Consider the following 19,559-nt stretch of genomic DNA (forward strand, 5'->3'; position numbering starts at 1 on the left):
TACATCTGATTTGCATAGGAAATGCAGATCTTTGGCCATCAAAGGATGTCCACTGTCTGACAAATGTTTAATTGGCTCTTTCCTCACCAAGGTGCGAGATGTGCTGATTAAGGATTTGTCACTAGGGCTGACCAAACATCCTGACCAAACATCTAAAGCTATGCAAATGGATGCCTGTAGTGTGTCTGTCTGTGGACCAGGAGAAACATGGGAGAATGGCATGGTGTTCAAAGAAAGTATGATACATCAAGGCAAACCCCGTCATAATTGATATTTGTAATGACCCACATAGCTAGTTATGATCAGGGAAAATAGCCCTCATATATATGTCAAATTCAGATCCCTACACTCAGAGGAACTACCTGGGATTGGCTATTGGCTAAAAACATGGGCCTATTATAGTGGTGTTTGATATGCCCTGGTTGGTAAATGTCTGCACAGGTGAATGCAGGTAATATTATATTTCTAGGGGATTCCTGCAAGGACACATGATCACTTTTATGTTTCTCTATAGAAATACAACTGTAATGGGAGGAGTACGCATCATTATCATATGAACAGCCTCCTCTCAGTGACATCACCAGCCAGTGAACTGGAGGGAAAAAACTGGGTTTAAAATGCCATGAGAAGTGAGGGGCAGTGTCAGTCGTTGGGGATCCATATCTCGGTTGGAGTGACTGCCCATATTTTCAGCTGTCCCCACAGCCAGGATATCGCCGCTGTACATCAGTAAGGTTTTGTTCTGTTTCTTTTATCCCTTTTATTTTCATAAACTGTTTGATTGCATTGTGACTGTATGTATATTTTTCATCTTTTAATCAGACACCTATTTTATGTATTGCACTGCACTATTGTGTATTAAATCTGAAATATTTATAAGTCTCTTCCTTGTAGTCTTACAGAACTTAATCTTCCGAAGGTGAGGAACGTTACCTGTATTTTATGTTCAATTTAGATAACCTGTGTTATAGGAACTGGTGTTAAGGGAACATAGAGACGTAGGCCCCTATTGCCTAGATAAGTATAGGTGGTGGTCGCATACTGTGGTATAAATTATTGGGGTGTTGGAAACTACGGGAGTAATTTAGCATAATCCTGTCATCTAGAGTAGGTGGGCGTGGATTTATGTGGTAAATTAATAAGCTCAGTAGTGTAGTTCACCCCTGTGACGTGACCAGAGATCGGCACAGATTGGTGGCAGCGGTGGGATAGGGTTATTGTCATTTACACTGTTAAAGACGTTAAGTGTTTTGTTTAAGAAATTAACCTTTACACTTAAGGGCTGGAGTATCTTTGAAAATACTACAACAGTCCACAAGGAAGAACTCCGTGCATACTATTTGTCAGCTAACATACATACGTGCAAAACAGTTTCCCTTCCCCTTCTTGTTTTTTCTTTTCTTTCTTTTATTTTTAAAAACCACTGATAAGATGGCAGAGGTGTATAGAAATAAGAGGAAAGATGAACTGCTAGTCCTCTGTGAGGAGAGAAGGCTGGACGGAATGAACAAAAGTAAAGCGGATCTGATCCAAGCATTGGTGGCAGATGATACACAGCTCCACCATTCCGAGGGACCAGAGCGGGAAACTTCAGCCTCAGAGGAACAGACAGGAGACTCTAGTCAGGATCTGGCTGGGCATGGCAGTACCAGGTCTCAAAACGGTATGGAGTCTTCTCTTTCTCTAATCCTCCAGCAGATGGGCAACTGTGATCCAGATATGCGAATGCAACTGGTGATGCAAGAGCGTCAAGCAGAGCGAGAAGCTGCACAACGTCAAGCAGAGCGAGAAGCTGCACAACGCCAAGCAGAGCGAGAAGCTGCACAACGCCAAGCAGAGCGAGAAGCTGCACAACGCCAAGCAGATCGAGAGTTTGCAGAACGTCAAGCGGAGCGAGAGTATGCAGAACGCCAGGCAGAGCGGGAGTACCAGCTCAAGTTGACCCAAATGCAGCTGCCAAGTGCTTCATCCTCACCTCAGGGTGAGCCCACGGACACAGTCAACCTTAAACCCCGTCTAGAGCGTTTCCCTGTCATGGAGAAAGACCGCGATCTGGATGTTTATCTAAAAGGTTTTGAAAAGGTCTGCCGACAATTCCAACTGCCACCTGCAGACTGGGCTAAGTATCTGACTCCAGGGCTGAAAGGCAAAGCTCTGGAGGTGTTTGCAGCCCTGCCCACAACTATCGATCAAGATTATGAGGCTATTAAAAAGGCCTTAATCCAACGATTTAACCTCACCCCAGAGGTATACAGGAAACGATTTCGGGCTTTGCAGCGCACGGGTACCGACAGTTACTCAGACCTGGCCGATGGACTAAAGAACCACTTCAGGCAGTGGACGCAGGGATTAGCTGTCAACACCTTTGAAGATTTGGAGGATCTGATGATCCTGGACCAGTTTCTCCACACCTGTCCTATGGAAGTACGACAGTTTATTTTGGACCGTGAGCCCAAGACCCTGGATAAAGCTGCCCAGATAGCGGATGTATATGCCGCCAACAGAGCGCCAGAGGCGCGAAAGCCTGCTGTTCCAGGCTGGAAAGGGGGAAAGCCCCCTATTAACACTTTTGCCCCTACTCGCAGATCACCAGGAGGTGTTGCCCCTGCCCCACTTCCCAGGCCTGCTGTTGATAATCGCAGGTGTTTTGGATGCAACCAAGTGGGGCATATCAGCACTGCTTGCCCAGAGAAGAGGAAAACTACCCCTTTGCCCAAACCATCTATTTTGTCCCCAGCAGTTTTGTTTGTGGGTGGGAGGGAGAGGGCATCTTGTGACAATTTACAAGCGGTCACTGTGGGCAAGACGGTTACCATGGGACTGAGGGACACTGGTGCCGAAATGACTCTTGTCCACCCAGAGCTTGTTTCTTCAGAAGACATTATCCCAGGAAAAACTCTAACTGTTTCTGGAGTTGGTGGTCTGATCCCGGCCTTACCCATGGCACGAGTTTACCTGGATTGGGGGGCGGGAAGAGGGATGATGGATGTGGGAGTGACGGATAAAATCCCCACTAATGTGTTACTAGGAACCGATCTGGGACGTTTAGTCTCCAGATATATTTCTTCAGACCATGAGGAGGACTCTAGCGTACTTGCTGCCCCATGTGTGTCACCGCAGGTAGTATATGATAATAATGAAACGGTCAATACTAGGGAATGTGATGACTGTGTCCAGCAATGTTATAGACTTACATAATGTTACTGTGCTTAGTGATAGCCTAGACTCATCTAACAATGCATTGGATATAGACTGTATAACTAGCAATGATGTAGAATGTGGTGATTGTATAGCGTCAGATAATGATTTGTGTGTAGATTTAGTAGCGGGAAACGTCATAAACATGCATAAAATCCCTGTCACATGCACACACACCAGTACACCAAGACGGGGAGAATGTTGTGTCCATTTCTCCTGTGACGCGCAGTCAGGGTGCCTGTAACACAAACCTGTGTCTGGGTTCTGGGCCCCCTACTGTGTCTGCTACAGAGGAAGCAGGGACAGCTGACAGCCCGCAGCCAGCGGCAGAAGTTAGTCAGAATGTGTTGCTATCAGCCAGTACAGACGCAGAATGTCAGTTGTTTCAGACGGCCCTACGCACTGACGATAGTCTGCAGAAGCTGCGACAGCTGGCTGATCGGACCCCAGAGGAGGGGGACACTGAAAAAATAACCTGGGACCAGGGGAGACTGTATAAACAAAGTATTTCCACTGACCCCCAGCAGGATGTATTAAAAGACAGGCAACTAGTGGTGCCACGTCAGTTCAGGGAACAACTCCTGCGGGTGGCTCATGAGATACCACTAGCTGGTCACCTAGGGATAAGTAAGACTAAGAGTCGTCTAAAACACAACTTTTACTGGCCTGGCCTGGGGAATGATGTGACAGATTACTGCCGTTCCTGTATTGTGTGCCAAAGGATGGGGAAGTCGGGACCTGTGCACCGGGCCCCCCTCATTCCTTTGCCCATAATTGATGAGCCTTTTCGACGGATTGCTGTGGATCTGGTAGGGCCCTTGGCCATACCCAGCAGTTCTGGAAAGCGCTTTATCCTGACGGTAGTGGATTATGCCACACGTTACCCAGAAGCCATAGCATTATCCTCCGTCAGGGCTGATAAGGTAGCAGACGCCCTTCTGACCATATTTTCCCGTGTAGGATTTCCCAGGGAGATGCTCACAGATCAGGGGACCCAGTTTATGTCAAATTTGATGCAGTGCCTCTGTAATAAAATACAGGTGCAACACCTGGTGGCCAGCCCTTACCATCCTCAGACTAATGGTCTGTGTGAAAGGTTTAACGGGACCCTCAAGCAGATGCTACGAATGCTTGTGGCGTCCCAAGGGCGAGACTGGGAGCGTTATCTCCCGCACCTGCTATTTGCTTACAGAGAGGTACCGCAGGCATCAACCGGTTTCTCACCCTTTGAGCTCCTGTATGGAAGGAGGGTACGGGGACCCCTAGATCTCATGAAAGAAGCATGGGAGGGAGAATTGGTTACACCAGAGGTCTCTGTGATAGATTATGTCTTGAAATTCAGAGAGAGGATGCAGGAACTGACAGGCCTAGTACATGAGAACATGGTGCAGGCACAGGCAAGTCAGAAGAGGTGGTATGATAGGAATGCCCGAGAGAGAGTGTATGCAGTGGGTCAGAAGGTATGGGTACTGGTCCCTATGACCCAAAACAAACTCCAGGCGGCATGGGAAGGCCCATATCCAATTCATCAACGCCTCAACGATGTGGACTATGTAGTCACGATCGATCATGTTCGCAAGAAACACAAAGTTTTTCATGTGAATATGATCAAGGCGCATTATGACCGGGATATGTGCGCTCTGCCAGTCTGCAGTTTGCCAGAGGAGGGAGAAAGTGAAACACTGCTGGATTTAGTGGCTTCCGCAAAGGAGATAGGATCCATTGAAGATGCCGTAGTCAATTCACAGCTGTCTGAGGGTCAGAAGTTCCAGCTGCAGGAGGTACTTAACCCCTTCCTTGCCACTTTTACAGGGAGACCTGGGAGAACTCCGCTAGCAACTCACCATGTAGACACGGGGAATCACCAACCTGTTAGGCAAGCAGCTTATAGAGTTTCCCTAGAAGTAAGGGCTGACATGAAGAAGGAAATAGAGGAAATGTTAGGGCTGGGCGTGATCCAAGAGTCTCAAAGTGCCTGGGCATCACCTGTAGTGCTTGTCCCCAAAAAGGACAAGACAACCCGATTTTGCGTGGACTACTGGAAGTTGAATACCATCACTGTGTTTGATGCGTATCCAATGCCCCGCATAGATGAGCTTTTGGATCAGCTAGCCGGTGCCCGGTACCTAACAATTATGGATTTAAGTCGGGGGTATTGGCAAATCCCTATGTCCGTGGAAGCGCAGGAGAGGTCCGCTTTCATCACCCCCTTTGGACTCTATGAGTCCAAGGTAATGCCCTTTGGTATGAAAAATGCTCCTGCCACATTCCAGCGCTTGGTGAACAAGCTGTTAGAGAAGTTTGAAGGGTTTGCTGTCGCTTACCTGGATGACATTGCTGTATTCAGTCAGACCTGGGAGGATCACCTGACCCACCTGTCACAGGTGCTCAGGCGTATCCAGGATGCAGGACTGACCATCAAGCCTGGAAAGTGTCAAATCGGCATGACCGAAGTGCAGTACCTCGGGCACAAGGTGGGTGGAGGGACACTAAAGCCAGAGCCAGGAAAGGTTGATGCAATTTCTGCCTGGCCCACTCCTAAGACCAAAAAACAGGTTATGTCCTTTTTGGGGACCGCAGGATACTATAGAAAGTTTGTTCCTAACTATAGTTCCCTAGCAAAACCTTTGACAGACCTCACAAAAAAGAAACAGCCTCAAATAGTTAATTGGACTGCCGACTGCGAGAGTTCTCTGTCAGCTTTAAAAGCTGCCCTTGCTAGCTCCCCAGTCTTGCAAAGCCCGGATTTCACTCGTAAGTTTGTGGTGCAGACTGACGCCAGCGCCTATGGGCTAGGCGCAGTGCTCAGCCAGGTAAATCCAGAAGGGCATGAACATCCAATAATGTATTTGAGCAGAAAGCTTCTACCGAGGGAGGTTGCGTATGCCACTGTAGAGAAAGAATGTTTGGCCATTGTATGGGCCTTGCAGAAATTACAGGCATACCTCTATGGGCGCAGATTTACCGTAGTGACCGACCACAACCCACTTAGTTGGTTGCACAGGGTAGCAGGTGATAACGGGAAGCTGCTGAGATGGAGTTTAGCCTTGCAACAATATGATTTCACTATCCAGCACAAAAAGGGCAGTGAGCATGGCAACGCAGATGGGTTATCGCGCCAGGGGGAAGCTGCGGAGATCGGCTTGGGATATTGATGGCTATATCAATGATCCCATGCCATGTCTTAAGGGGGGAGGTGTGGTGTTATAGGTAAGAGAATCAAAAGTAGGTTACTAGGAGGTAATTTCATAACTCCCTCTGACACAGAAGATACATCTGATTTGCATAGGAAATGCAGATCTTTGGCCATCAAAGGATGTCCACTGTCTGACAAATGTTTAATTGGCTCTTTCCTCACCAAGGTGCGAGATGTGCTGATTAAGGATTTGTCACTAGGGCTGACCAAACATCCTGACCAAACATCTAAAGCTATGCAAATGGATGCCTGTAGTGTGTCTGTCTGTGGACCAGGAGAAACATGGGAGAATGGCATGGTGTTCAAAGAAAGTATGATACATCAAGGCAAACCCCGTCATAATTTATATTTGTAATGACCCACATAGCTAGTTATGATCAGGGAAAATAGCCCTCATATATATGTCAAATTCAGATCCCTACACTCAGAGGAACTACCTGGGATTGGCTATTGGCTAAAAACATGGGCCTATTATAGTGGTGTTTGATATGCCCTGGTTGGTAAATGTCTGCACAGGTGAATGCAGGTAATATTATATTTCTAGGGGATTCCTGCAAGGACACATGATCACTTTTATGTTTCTCTATAGAAATACAACTGTGTAATGGGAGGAGTACCCTTCATTATCATATGAACAGCCTCCTCTCAGTAACACCAGCTAGTGAACTGGAGGGAAAAAACTGGGTTTAAAATGCCATGAGAAGTGAGGGTCAGTGTCAGTCGTTGGGGATCCATATCTCGGTTGGAGTGACTGCCCATATTTTCAGCTGTCCCCACAGCCAGGATATCGCCGCTGTACATCAGTAAGGTTTTGTTCTGTCTCATCATTTTATTTCCATAAACTGTTGATTGCATTGTGACTGTGTATATTTTTCATCTTTTAATCTGACACCTATTTTATGTATTGCACTGGACTATTGTGTATTAAATCTGAAATATGTATAAGTCTCTTCCTTGTAGTCTTACAGAACTTAATCTTCCGAAGGTGAGGAACGTTACCTGTATTTTATGTTCAATTTAGATAACCTGTGTTATAGGAACTGGTGTTAAGGGAACATAGAGACTTAGGCCCCTATTGCCTAGATAAGTATAGGTGGTGGTCGCATACTGTGGTATAAATTATTGGGGTGTTGGAAACTACGGGAGTAATTTAGCATAATCCTGTCATCTAGAGTAGGTGGGCGTGGATTTATGAGGTAAATTAATAAACTCAGTAGTGTAGTTCACCCCTGTGACGTGACCTGAGATCGGCGATCGTCACATGCTGCTTGACATTAAGCCATAGATATAGCAAGGGGTGGGGTGGGGGGTAATTTTCATTGTTCTATGTGGAAAATTTGGGCTGACACTTTATTGGGGGAGGTGAACCCACCATGTAAAATGCAGGGGTGTTATATTATGTGGTGGAAGCCCAATGTATAATACGTGCCGGCCTGTCTGTATTACACTATGGGATGGGGGGGGGGGGGGGGGAGGGATAATCCAAAAACTATATAAAATCAGCAAGGGGCCACTCCTATGTCCCCTCCAGGTATCATGGCCTTTTCATAGCACAAGTTCCAGATGCTGGATGACCTAAAGACAGCCAGGCTACTGCCATTAAAGGCGGGAGAGATGTGACCTTTGATTGTGCTGGTTTAACCCCTTAAAAACCATGGTCAGTACAGAGTTGCCAGCTGTCCTGAATTTGCTGGGACCGTCCAGGGCCAATCACTGTACCAGACCGTGTATTGGTGATTGCCATATTTAGTTGTATCGGTGTCCTCAGCAGCAGGAAATGAACTTAGGCCTGCAACCTATAGCATGTAGGGACAGAATCCCTGCACAGGCGGGCGCTATGATGTCACTGGATAGTGCCGGCCCACACAAGGATCCAGTCTCGGCACCTGGTAGGCTGCAGGACTGAGGCTGTAGAGCAGTGTCTGTGGGAACAGGGCTAGGAGAACAAGGTTTTTATTTTAATTTTTTCTTGTTTGGGTGGTACCCAGGCACCGACAGGAGGGAGCGAGTGGGGAACCATAGAGATGCTGGCCACCATTAGTAGTAATCCAAACTAGTGGACATTTTTTTGCACATTTTTGGCAAGACAGTCAGGCCCCACTAACCAGATAAACACCCCCCATAAGACACACCAAGTCATAGCTCCCAACAGGTTTACTGATTGTGTGATAATTATCCTTTTAAGCCATGCCTTTAACCCAGCTCAATCCTCACTGTATAGTGCCTGCCCCCTACAGTATCACCCCCCCCCCACTGTATGATGCCCCATAGTGCTAGTGCCACACCTCTACTCTATGACACCATTGGGGCTCCCTGTGGGAGTGGAAGCCTCAGCCAGGCTACAGCTGGGTATTCTGCTCCAGGAGGTGCTGCTGTCACTATCCATATACAGTGCGATACCAGGGGCTTCTCCAGGAGCAAAACCCCAGCCAATGGGGATACCGCTCCTGGATGAGTGACTGTCTATACATAGTGACATCAAGGGCTTCCCTGGACTCCAAGCTTAAAGTAGTGCTGAGTGTAGGAAGTTTGAGTGGAGGAGCCCTTGTGTAATGCTAAAGCAGGGAGCTGACAGCTCCATGCTCCATCATTGGCTTCAACTGCATCACAATACAGATGTGGCAGTATTCTAAAAGTTAACCAACAATTGCCTAGCGATGTGCCCTAGTGGGGGGGGGGGGGGGGGGGGGGGGGAGGCAAACTATCCTTCACACCTGTGATACCCAAAATATGACATTGACCCACAAGAATGCTGTAAAAGACAAAAAACGGAATTCCTGGTTTCCCCATCTTTGCAACAAGATTAAGTGATCAAAAAGGTTGTATGTAGCCCAAAATGGTGTAAAACATAGTTATGTCAGCAAAGAAAGCTGCAGCTCTGGACATGGTGACAAAATAGGCTGCTCACAAAAACTGTAAGGTACAGTTCCACAACTTTTGCGGTTACCATTTAAGATCTCTGCTTCCTGTCAGTGAATGGCAGCATTCTTAGAGGCTTAACCCCATGGCTACACTAAGTTGACAAAAAAAAAAAAAAAAAACAAGACTGTCCAAAGCAGCCAGGGTGTAAATACAGAGCATGTCCATGCACTGAGCTCGCTCCATATACTCTGGGTGTCAGTATGAGGTGTCCTTTGTAAAACACAGCCAATGGTCAGCAACAGAGCTTGCCAATACTAGTTAGTGTACCAATAAAAACTAAAGAAAGCGTCACCTCTTAAAGAGATAAAAAAAAAAAATAAATAAAAAAAAAAAAAAGGGAAATAAAGTTATGGCTTTCAGAATAGGACAACTTCAAATAGTTTGTAAAAAATTGTTATTGTGAGGGTGTTTCATTCCTGTAACCCAAATTCACAGCTTTCATAATTTCAGTCACTTTAAATGTTGTCTATAATATGCTGCATTCCACAATCTCCCTCACCACTAGAGGGAGCGGTTCTGGAAAGTACTAATAATTCTCTAGTTATCAGACTTCATGCGCAAGCTCTACCTATAATGCCTGCTCTTCTTGCTTAGACTAAATTTTCCATAAAAACAATGAACCAAGGGATTTAGAAAAAACGTTTTTTTATTCATTTTGTAAAGAGACGAACGGTAAGGAAGATTGCGCCAACAGTAAGAGCAGAGATTACAGCAAGCCCAAGTGACAGCATCCAGGTCCAGGATGGAGTCTTTTCAGCTGCAGGAGTAAAGAAAGGGTGTTAAAACAAGTTTAGAAAAACTCTGCTGCCTCTGCTGGTGAGCTGTGGTATGACTCACCGACATTCTGGTAAACTACACCATTGTGATGTGCCCTGATCTGGATAGGACCAGCAGATACCACCTCAGTGGATAGGGGGGCAGCACTTTTATCTGAAAAAAAAAAAATAAAAAAAAAAAGTTTAAATGTTATGTAGTCAAGACTCTAAATTAGGGCACTAGTACAGATGAGGACTCCATGCTTACCCATGAGGAGCTCTGTCTGGTTGCAGGTTTTGGGGCAGCTCTGGCCCTGGGAGGTGGCATCACAGATTAGAACCTTACAGTGTATGAAGAGCTGAAGGAAAGGTAACATGCATTTTAATTGGACTTTATTAGTACCCCCTCCCCCAAAACCCCCCTTTCCTTACCTGACTAGTTGGGGCATCATGAATCTTCACCTTAAATCGGGATGACCAGTCTGGAGAGGTCTGGACTTCAGTGGAAAAGGTCTCCGTTTCTGCATCACATCTACAAACCCAGTTATATTAGCATCACTGTAGACCGCTACTGAACCATGAATGGAGTTTAACACAAGGGGTCTTCAAACTGGGTCAGTCCTAAGGAGGCTGTAAATTGTTGTGGGTGCCCCAGCTTAGCCAGTTCCTGGATATGACTCCAGTATGAGTCAATGCATCCAAAAACCCTGGGACAAATAGCCCACCCCATTCTGCCTCAAAATATCCTTTAAGGGAACATTGGCTCAAACCCAGCCCATGTGTAGACCAGTAGTATTGTTGCCCACTATGGATTAGCAAGGGAGAGCTAAGAATCTGACAAAGTGTCCATCTTTGTATTGGGACTGTGGTCTTGGATCATCTTAAGGCTAGCAAGAATTTATAAGCCTATGAGGTCTACTTACCCATCAACAATCAGATCCCATCGTGTGATTCCATCTTGGCCAGGGAAAGTTGTAGCCCAACAGTCTTTCAGCGCAGTGATAGGTTCTGGAGTCTGCACATCGGCTTGGAAGTATAGAACATCAGTGGGCTGCACCGATACTGGGAAGTCTCCATTCTGGTAAAAAGCAGTGAAGTTCTCATCTGTGGGTAAAGATGGCAGGTCATGTGATGTTACATGGCTGGAGGAAGCTCTAGGACCAGGCTGACCCATCATGAGAGATACTGATATACCTTTATACGGGGGATTTGGTTCATTATATATAGAATAGCCCAAGCAGGAGGTTCACCACAGGACATTACCTTTAGCAATTTTCAGCTCCGCAACATGAGTCCTGGCTCTTCTACGTAATACTGCAAAACAAAGACAACATTTGATACTCTTCCAATAAGGCAATCACCACATTTGTGTACATTTTAATGTTGGTCACCACAAGACTAGTTTGTCAACTGACCATCAATTCCCAAAGCTAAACCATGACCAAGCAAACAGCTGGGCAAAGGATCTTGTCTTTGGTTCTCTGATAAGTGTCATGGAGGGCTGTTAACGTGGATCTCAGAGTAAGATTTCAGGACCCTGTAAGACTGACATCTAGATAAAGCCATACATAAGATGGCTGTTGGCCAAACCCTCTGGCAGCGATGTCTCTCCTGCAGAATTGGCTGTGCTGAATTCTAATATGCCCGAGCCTTCTTTATTAACGTCTGCTGTTAGAGTCCAGAGAACCATGAATGAGGTTTAAAATCCTGCCAGATATTGGTAGGTACTGTCACCATTTATCTAATGTGTTTGATGAAATTCATCTTATGGAAGCCTCATTGCATTGCCTGTCAAAACCACCTTCAGAATCTCCAGTAATATTCCAGAAGGCAACATTTATGGAGGTCCATGAGCGGTGTCTCCCACCAGTTAAAACAGGTTGCCCAAGACTAGTCCGGAGGGGTGAAATCTACCCATCAAGGATTATAAAACAAACTTAAAGCTCTTGGTCTACAACTGCAATAGCTCGACGGTTGTGGAAGAAAATTTAGCATAGGATGACCACAAAAAGGTAGGGGACAAACCAAAATCATGTCATTGAGTCCTAGTACCAGAGATGGAGGTTTAATCACCTTTTGCCTGAGTGACTGCAAGGCGTTGTTCGATAGCACCACTCTTATATTGACCACCTAACCACAATGTGTCTCTGATGGGGTATCTACAGCGCACAGTCAACCTATAACATAAAAAGGACACCTGTAGTTAGTCCCAGCTCTGCAAGCTTAAGAAAGATCAAATATGAATCAAGTCCATCACCTATATGAAGAATCCCTGGAAATGATTGGTTGTCCTGGTAACAGCACCTGTCGATCAAAGGTCACTTCGTTCTCGTATACCAGGTAGTCACCATCAAACTGGAATTGGAGGTTTGATTTTAAGAGACCACTCAAAGTAGAGTTTAACATGGCACAGAAAATGATATTTCTCCACAAATGTGGAGGTCTTCAGATCATCCAGCCACTTAAGAGTCCATAGGTGCTGGTAAACCCTCATGCCCAATTACTTCTAGGATCTTCGCACACCAGGGTATAACAGCTGCTCCTGTCTCTGCCCTATAGAACTCATCCCAAAACATTTATAAATTGTTAGAAGAATGGGTTTTTGGCTGGGTATGTTAGCTAGCCTTACATAGACTGTCCCCTGGGCAAATGAGTCAATGTTCAGACCAATCCCAAGGACATTGGTCGATATTAACATTGGACAGCCAAGTATTAAATGAGTTCCCTATAGCAGACTACCCTTTAAAAATGGCTAATTGTTAGGCATGAAGTTGAGGCAGAATTCAAGTGCTTACCCGGCGTGTGGTCCCACATGTGTAGGCTGCGAAGTTGAAGAGGGCTCTCTCATTAGTTGCCTCCTGAGGAGTACAGTTAGGATCTCTTAAGTGGGCTTTCTGGGCATTGAACACTGGTTTGGTGACACTGCTGTCGACAACAACGATCATGGTACCATTGGCAAGGCAGACTGGAAAGAAGAAAGTTATAATCTTAGATATAGGAATTGGATGGGCAGTGCCAGTCTGCAGAAGATGACTACTTACGGAGAGTCCTTGTAGGTAGAGGGCAATTGAATGAGTGAGAGATCTCGGTTTCCAGAGTTTGGTTGTTACGTAATGTGAAGTCTAAACGAACAAGGGAGCCAGCCAACTTAACTACCTGATAGATGAAAACACAGAAGAGACTTTAAGACTGATCCCATACACCATCAAGGTTACCATGTGTTGTCCTTTGGGAAGGTGCTATATTAGTGAGTGACATAGATCATCCTTTCCATTAACATGTCCTCTTCAGGCTGAGACACACTTAATGTGCCTTTGTACATTTACCCTACAACCACATCCAGTGGTCCAGCAATGCCATGAGGTAGATATAGCTTTCCAGATAGTCAACTCAGCAATAAGAACTTAAGCTCTTGGTCAGCCACGGACCACGTTTGCTGGGGGTTATTAGGTAATCATAACCACCTGTACAGTTACACCATCTGTTGCTTAAACCCAGGTGGTGAATGAGCACCAGACATAAGTTTTACACAATGGAGGTTTTAGCTCCTGCTTCGAGATGTCTGGAGGTCATGTCATTGGTATCTTCTGACACTACTAGAGACCACTGCTGACTAGAAGAATTTTCCTATTGCAGTTACAACATGTCTCCGCTGAAGTTAAGACAGAGCCTGGTAGCATTAGATAGATATGGAAGGGTCTAAATTATAACTGAGCAAGGTGTTCAGGAGGGTATCTGCAGTCTGAGAGGTCATGGTTGACCCATGAGTCAAGGTAAACACCATTTACACAGCCAGGAGGAGACTACGGTGTGAATGCAACAGAAGAAAACCCAACTAGTAGGATGCACAAGCAAAGATTACTTACCTCATAGACCAAGCCAACAGAAGTATAGGGAACCTCAATGTAAAGGGCGGCCTCTGAATTCCTGACAGTAATATTCTGAGAGGTGATGAGAGCATTGGTCAGAGGAAGTTCCCGGAGGTATGGAAGCCAGTAGTAGTCCATGTTTCCCCTTGTTAGGTCAATGATCAGCCGGTCACCTGCACAGTAGCTGTTGATGATCGGTGGCACTAGAAGGTGAAACATCACAAGTCTGTAGGTTGCTTATCTGTGCAGCGTAAGGGTATACACATGAAACATTACTCACCGACATCCTCAATCACACATTCCACCACATCTGTGTAGGTGAAGTCCTTGTTTTTGGTTACAAGGGTCAGGACGTAGGTCACGTAGAGTCTATATCTCCTTTTTAAGCCTCCAAGATACTTTAAGAAAAATTTTAGTAAGTATGAGACAAAACCACAGGGACAGACTATACTCACTATGATGGTTACAGTACATAGGGAAAGATTGATTAGTTCACATAATCCACAAAAAGTTGACTACCCTTTGGTCCACAAGAGGGTCCGAGAAGGGAACTGTAAGGTAAAACACATAAGTATTGTTGGGATTGATGCTAGTCATAGTCGTCATCTGTCTCAGTGGCAATCTATCGAGGGTAAGTGGCAGTTTGTGGATGATGAAGGACTTGAGGTTCACATCAGAGTAGAAGTTTCCCAGGGACACATTAAAGTAGCGGTTCTCTTTAGAGGTGTCTGGAAGAGTAAGAGATGATTGTGTCAAAGTAAATATACACCAGGACTTCCTACCCTGGTGACAAGAACTTGTCCAAACATTGCCCAAGAATTCCTAAGTATTTCCACCCTTACCATATACAGCGCTCATACTTACGATCCAAAAAGACTGCCATCTGGACGATCATTGGGGCAACAACTGGCTTGTAAGATGTATGAGTGGTAGAGTCATCTTCATTGATGCCCAACCAGTTACGCTGAAGGATGAGGTGAATACTGTATGTGGTCACGTAGGAGTTATTCAAAATGTCACTCTGCAAACAAGACAGATCCTGGTTTAGCACCATAAAGCAATGCCATGTGCAGAGACCCCAACAAACACAAGTGGTCCTCTGTAGAAAGGCAGGAACCTATACAGCTTTGAAGGACAGTCTTGAGGAACTGAAAATGTTTGAAACTAAGACAAATAGGGCTAGAGTTCCAGGGAGTATGTCGGGTCTAATGAGTATAGTATTGTCAAAGGGGGTTAAAAAAAAAAAAAAAGTTGGTGGGAGATTGGAGAAGCAGTAGCCAAGGTAGAGAATATGGCTATTCGTTGTATTAATGAGGTGTCAGAAGGGAAAAGCCATAGAAAGGGGAAATAAGCTTTATCTTACTGAGCCTTCACAATTTTTAGGATTGTGTAAGCATTAACTTTGAAATGTTCTCCATGTTACTGGTTTAATAGCATGAATGTCCACTAACCTCTACAAAGCCTCCGGGGGCACCAAATGGAATGGTGACATCCACAGTGGTGAAATTATGATTCAAGATGTACTTGTACTCCTCAATTAGGGTTGAGTTTTGGATTATTCCATTAATCCCCATAGCGAATGTTTTATCGGTAACCTCTCCACTGATTAAAGGGCTGAGGACCACAGGAGACAACCAGGAGAGCGCAGAGGCAGTAAACACTGGAGGATCTGCCCAAGATGGAGAACATGCATGATTAAATGAGGCATGGGTCCATAACTAGACCCTAAGAGAAGCTTTAAACACCAATCCATACCTCTAGGACAGGCAATAGTAGTGTCTACGATGATCCGTAGAAGTGTTTGAGAATACAACATATTGCTTGGTACAACATCAAGATGAAAGTTGCCAACCTATAAAGAATGTTAGAAGTTAACCTGGGCAAAGTTAGACTAATGGCTGTAGCTATACCTAAAAATGAACAACCAATGTTGATCCACATGACACCATCAATGTCAGTAGGCATCCTCTTACCTCCACAACCTGGGACTCTGGAGTGTTGTATGGAGCTCTCAAGAGTACCCTGGTCACTGTTGCATTGACCCCATAACCTCTACTGATGGCTTCTTTGGCTGGGATAGCGCCAAGAGAGTTGTTGAACCAAACTTGCCACCTCTGAGAAATGCCCCCCTGTGATTGCAAAAAAAAATAAGATGCTGGTGTATCCAGAGGCATTTACAAGCGTAGACGTACATGGTGATCAGTACAAATGAAGCAACCTTCACCCATCATTGGGGTAAAGCTTTTGTTAACAGGGATGTTGTATTTTGGGATCAAAAGCAGATGGAGTTGTTGGGCTAGGTTGGAGTGACTCCCCCTTAAAGGCAGATTCAGATACCATCACATGAAAGGACTACACTAATGGGATCAGAGTGTCTAGTAAAGCTAAGAATGACTAGTGAAGTGTGACCTCCTTTGGAAAGAAACCTAGTTAAAAAGAGGTCTTCTAATAAGTTAGCCAATTTATTCGGGAACCCTGAAGAATACTATACTAAGGCACCTCAACATGTTAAGGAAATTACTGGGGAGAGGGGTGCCCAAGGTGCTAGAGTCATAAATTGGAAGACAAATGTCTGTCTATATAGTGCCCATGGAAATCACTGGGTACCTAACACCTGGACATAGGCACTGTGGCAGGCTCTGGCAGGCTCTGGCAGACCCCCCCCCCCTATATTACCTTAATATGCCCAAAGACATACAAGCACAGATCAGCAGAGACTAGAATGGCAGGACAAATACATCTTCATTTTCAACATTGAGGGGTCCATGGTCAAGATGGCCAGTTAGGACCAGGACAATGTAGAGAAGGATCCTCTATATAGATCCATACAGGATTAGAGACTCACCACAGTTCCAGATAGAGAAAGGATATTCAGTATCACAGTTGGAATGATCCTAGTAACAGACACCTAGAGGGGAGAAAAAGATTTAAAAAAAAAAAAATAATAATTTAGTGTAGCTCATGGTTGGCATCTTTTAAATTGCTGGCCGTATGTGACAGATTCTACAAACATGAGGGAAGGGAAAAAGGAGCTTCTTGTTGATACTTTGCCTTAAAGTCCAGGTTCTGTAGGGCAGGCCAACGCATAACCAACAAGTTCAGGACTTTTTAAAAGGCAGGACAACCCCCATGGGCCATGTAATGACGACATGCAGCTTTACCAGAACTAACTAACCAGAGATCTGCACTTGAGGTTTGAAAACCACAAGGGTCAAGTTAAGAACTTGGGTTTTCCCCTCAATAGTCATCAGTTAAGATTTCTAGCCATCACCTCCATGTAGTTCTCCTCACAGACGATCTCCCTCACATCCCAGGTCTCACTTGGGGTGCAGGACATTGAAACTGGAAATAGGCCGATTCTGCCACCTTGGTTTACCCTGAACTGCAGCTTAACATCAAACTGGTTGTCATTCTGAACACAATCCAGAAGAAAAAAGTAGTTAGACGTGGACAATGACATTCAGCCAGATTTCAACAATTTAACTTCCAACCAAGCTCATGTAGATGCCACCATAATCTGGGGCCTTCAAAGAACTTTCATAGGGAAACCTACTTTATTCTTCACCCAGCAGCCAAGGAAGGATATCCTGATTTCCACATTGCTATAGACATCTCTGGTGATTGTGTAGCCACACTGCGCAGCTCGGTTTGTCTGCATCACATCCGCAAATCCAGTGTCATCTGGAACAGAGAGGCTTGTGTGAGCACAACATGGAGAAGGTCTCCAGTACAAAGACAGCTGGATGGTTTACTTACTCAATGCTTCCAGCTGCCATGGACTAGATCCAATGTAGGTCTTATCCACCCAGATCCAGAACAAACGCGCCCGACATTCTGTCCTAAGAACGCCTGCTCGAGACAAGGTCAGGTTGAGTAGAGACAAAACCCTCAACTCCAAATCATTTACATGACTTGCCATCAACACCTCTAGAGATATGGTTGCCAGTTGTCCTCAGGAGAAAGATCCCCTTCCCAAATCTAAGTTGGAACAATTCTCCAGATCATGCAGACGCTAGTGATCAGGGGGGGTGTCTAGAAGGTCTAAGACATATACAGGCCTAGCACTGGACACAGATAGCAGCATTTACCAAGCAGAAGGCCAACACAGATCCATGTCTCCACCATAACTAACACCCACCAATCAGGTTACCACCTCTCCTAGATCTTCTACACTATGCCCCAGAGTGGATCAGGCTGGTACCCCAAGTCAGAACTAGCAGACGACTAGAGTTGACAAATCTTCTATACCATGTTCTACTTGGGATGATTAGATCCCACCAAGATTTTAGGCGACATGTCAAATCAACCGGAAGGCTACACATTATATGACTTGAAGGCCTCATTGAGGTTGGTTTAGGTTAAACAAAATTGAGAAGGTTTCATCTACGCGTTTTTTGCCTTGGTGGAACAACTCAAATCCTCCAAATAAAATTGGGAAACAGGGGCACATGGAAACCTTAAGTAAAGTAACTCCAATAATAAAGTGGGAGTTAAGAAAACGTGAGGTTTAAGAAAACAACTTACCAGGGGGGAAACTCCGAACTTGTGCTAAGCAGGGGGCGCCCAGACAGAGCAACGTCACTCTAAAAAAACCAAGATGGCTGCTTTAGTATAAAGGAAGACAGACGCCAAACACATCACACCAATGTATAGTACAAAAGACAAAAAGCACTGCAGCCAGCATAGGAGTAGGACTGGGCAGCACCCATACAAATACAAAAAACAGAAGTCCATGCTGAAAACTGCTGGAACTTGAGGCACCACAGCAGATAGAGCGTCATACAGTGCAACATACCCAGTAAGGAGTATCAAATACATCATGGTACCCAGTCAGCCACCAGGAACTCAACCACCTCAGCCAGGCCAGATATCAGTGTGAGCTCCCAGACACCTTTTATAACGGGCCGGTCAGGTGATCCCCATTATAATCACTAATTACTAATCAGCTCCACAGCTGCACTCACACTTCTGCCATACCACAATACACGCAGTCATGTGACCTGCCCCACGTATTCCTGCGCATGAAAACATTTACGGAGCTGCACGGCGACTTTTGAACCGTATTATGCTCAGATTCCATGACGATCACAGTGATCATGGTGGATTATCCGGTGTTATCGTCGCTTATGTGAGGTAGGGCGCGGGAAACGATACACAAACACTCCGCTATGGCGGTAACGCTTTGTGGCTTACCGAAACTGCGCTGGTCGGCGTGTGTAAAATGTGGTTTTATTGCTAAACTTTTTTTTCCCTGTAAGGGTGCGTTTACGTGAGACGCCTTGACCGCGTGGTAAAGAACGCATCATAAATCACAGCAAACCGTATGCAGTTTTAACGCCAATTGCGGCGGTTTTACGATTCCGTTTCCGCCTGTGTTGTTTTTACAGAGGAAACCTGTAAAATAATGTGTTTCAGTTGTACAATTTTTACCGCGCAGGAAATTTTTACCGCGCGGCCAAAAACGTCTCGTGTAAATGCAGCCTAAAAAACGACCGTCGGATATCACTTGCTTTTGTCGCGTATTTGCGGCAATTTGGGACTTCATTTTGCAATTTTGGGAAGTCTTTTTTTGCAACGCTTAACGTGAAATCGCTGCAAATCGCCACAGTCTTTGCGTAA

At 45.3% G+C, this 19,559-nt stretch overlaps 1 protein-coding gene across 1 annotated transcript; it reads right to left on the reverse strand.

Annotated features, from left to right (window-relative positions):
• Positions 1 to 9,771: 9,771 nt before the first annotated feature.
• Positions 9,772 to 19,442, reverse strand: LOC142748436 (uncharacterized). The gene is made up of 23 exons (XM_075855536.1): positions 18,736 to 19,442; positions 18,465 to 18,523; positions 17,697 to 17,789; positions 17,494 to 17,621; positions 17,212 to 17,352; positions 16,786 to 16,848; positions 15,914 to 16,069; positions 15,696 to 15,792; positions 15,392 to 15,609; positions 14,805 to 14,961; positions 14,460 to 14,668; positions 14,221 to 14,338; positions 13,938 to 14,143; positions 13,113 to 13,227; positions 12,867 to 13,036; positions 12,329 to 12,426; positions 12,145 to 12,248; positions 11,335 to 11,385; positions 10,995 to 11,175; positions 10,504 to 10,603; positions 10,340 to 10,430; positions 10,154 to 10,246; positions 9,772 to 10,073 (listed from the first exon to the last, which is right to left on the reverse strand). The coding sequence occupies exons 1-23, from the start codon at positions 18,759 to 18,761 to the stop codon at positions 9,967 to 9,969; spliced, it is 2,781 nt and encodes a 926-aa protein (XP_075711651.1). The 5' UTR covers positions 18,762 to 19,442; the 3' UTR covers positions 9,772 to 9,966.
• Positions 19,443 to 19,559: the final 117 nt, after the last annotated feature.

The sequence above is a fragment of the Rhinoderma darwinii genome, chromosome 3 (genome assembly GCF_050947455.1).
Source record: "Rhinoderma darwinii isolate aRhiDar2 chromosome 3, aRhiDar2.hap1, whole genome shotgun sequence".
In the NCBI taxonomy this organism is placed as follows: Eukaryota; Metazoa; Chordata; class Amphibia; order Anura; family Rhinodermatidae; genus Rhinoderma; species Rhinoderma darwinii.

Excerpts from the sequence above, each read along its gene's own strand:
- LOC142748436 (XM_075855536.1), bottom strand. The coding sequence starts at position 18,761 with ATGATGTATTTGATACTCCTTACTGG. Across the intron at positions 13,228-13,937 it reads CTGTTGGCTTGGTCTATGAG|GTAGTTAAGTTGGCTGGCTC; the intron begins GTAAGTAATCTT and ends TTCATCTATCAG. Across the intron at positions 10,247-10,339 it reads CCAGACAGAGCTCCTCATGG|ATAAAAGTGCTGCCCCCCTA; the intron begins GTAAGCATGGAG and ends TTTTTTTTTCAG.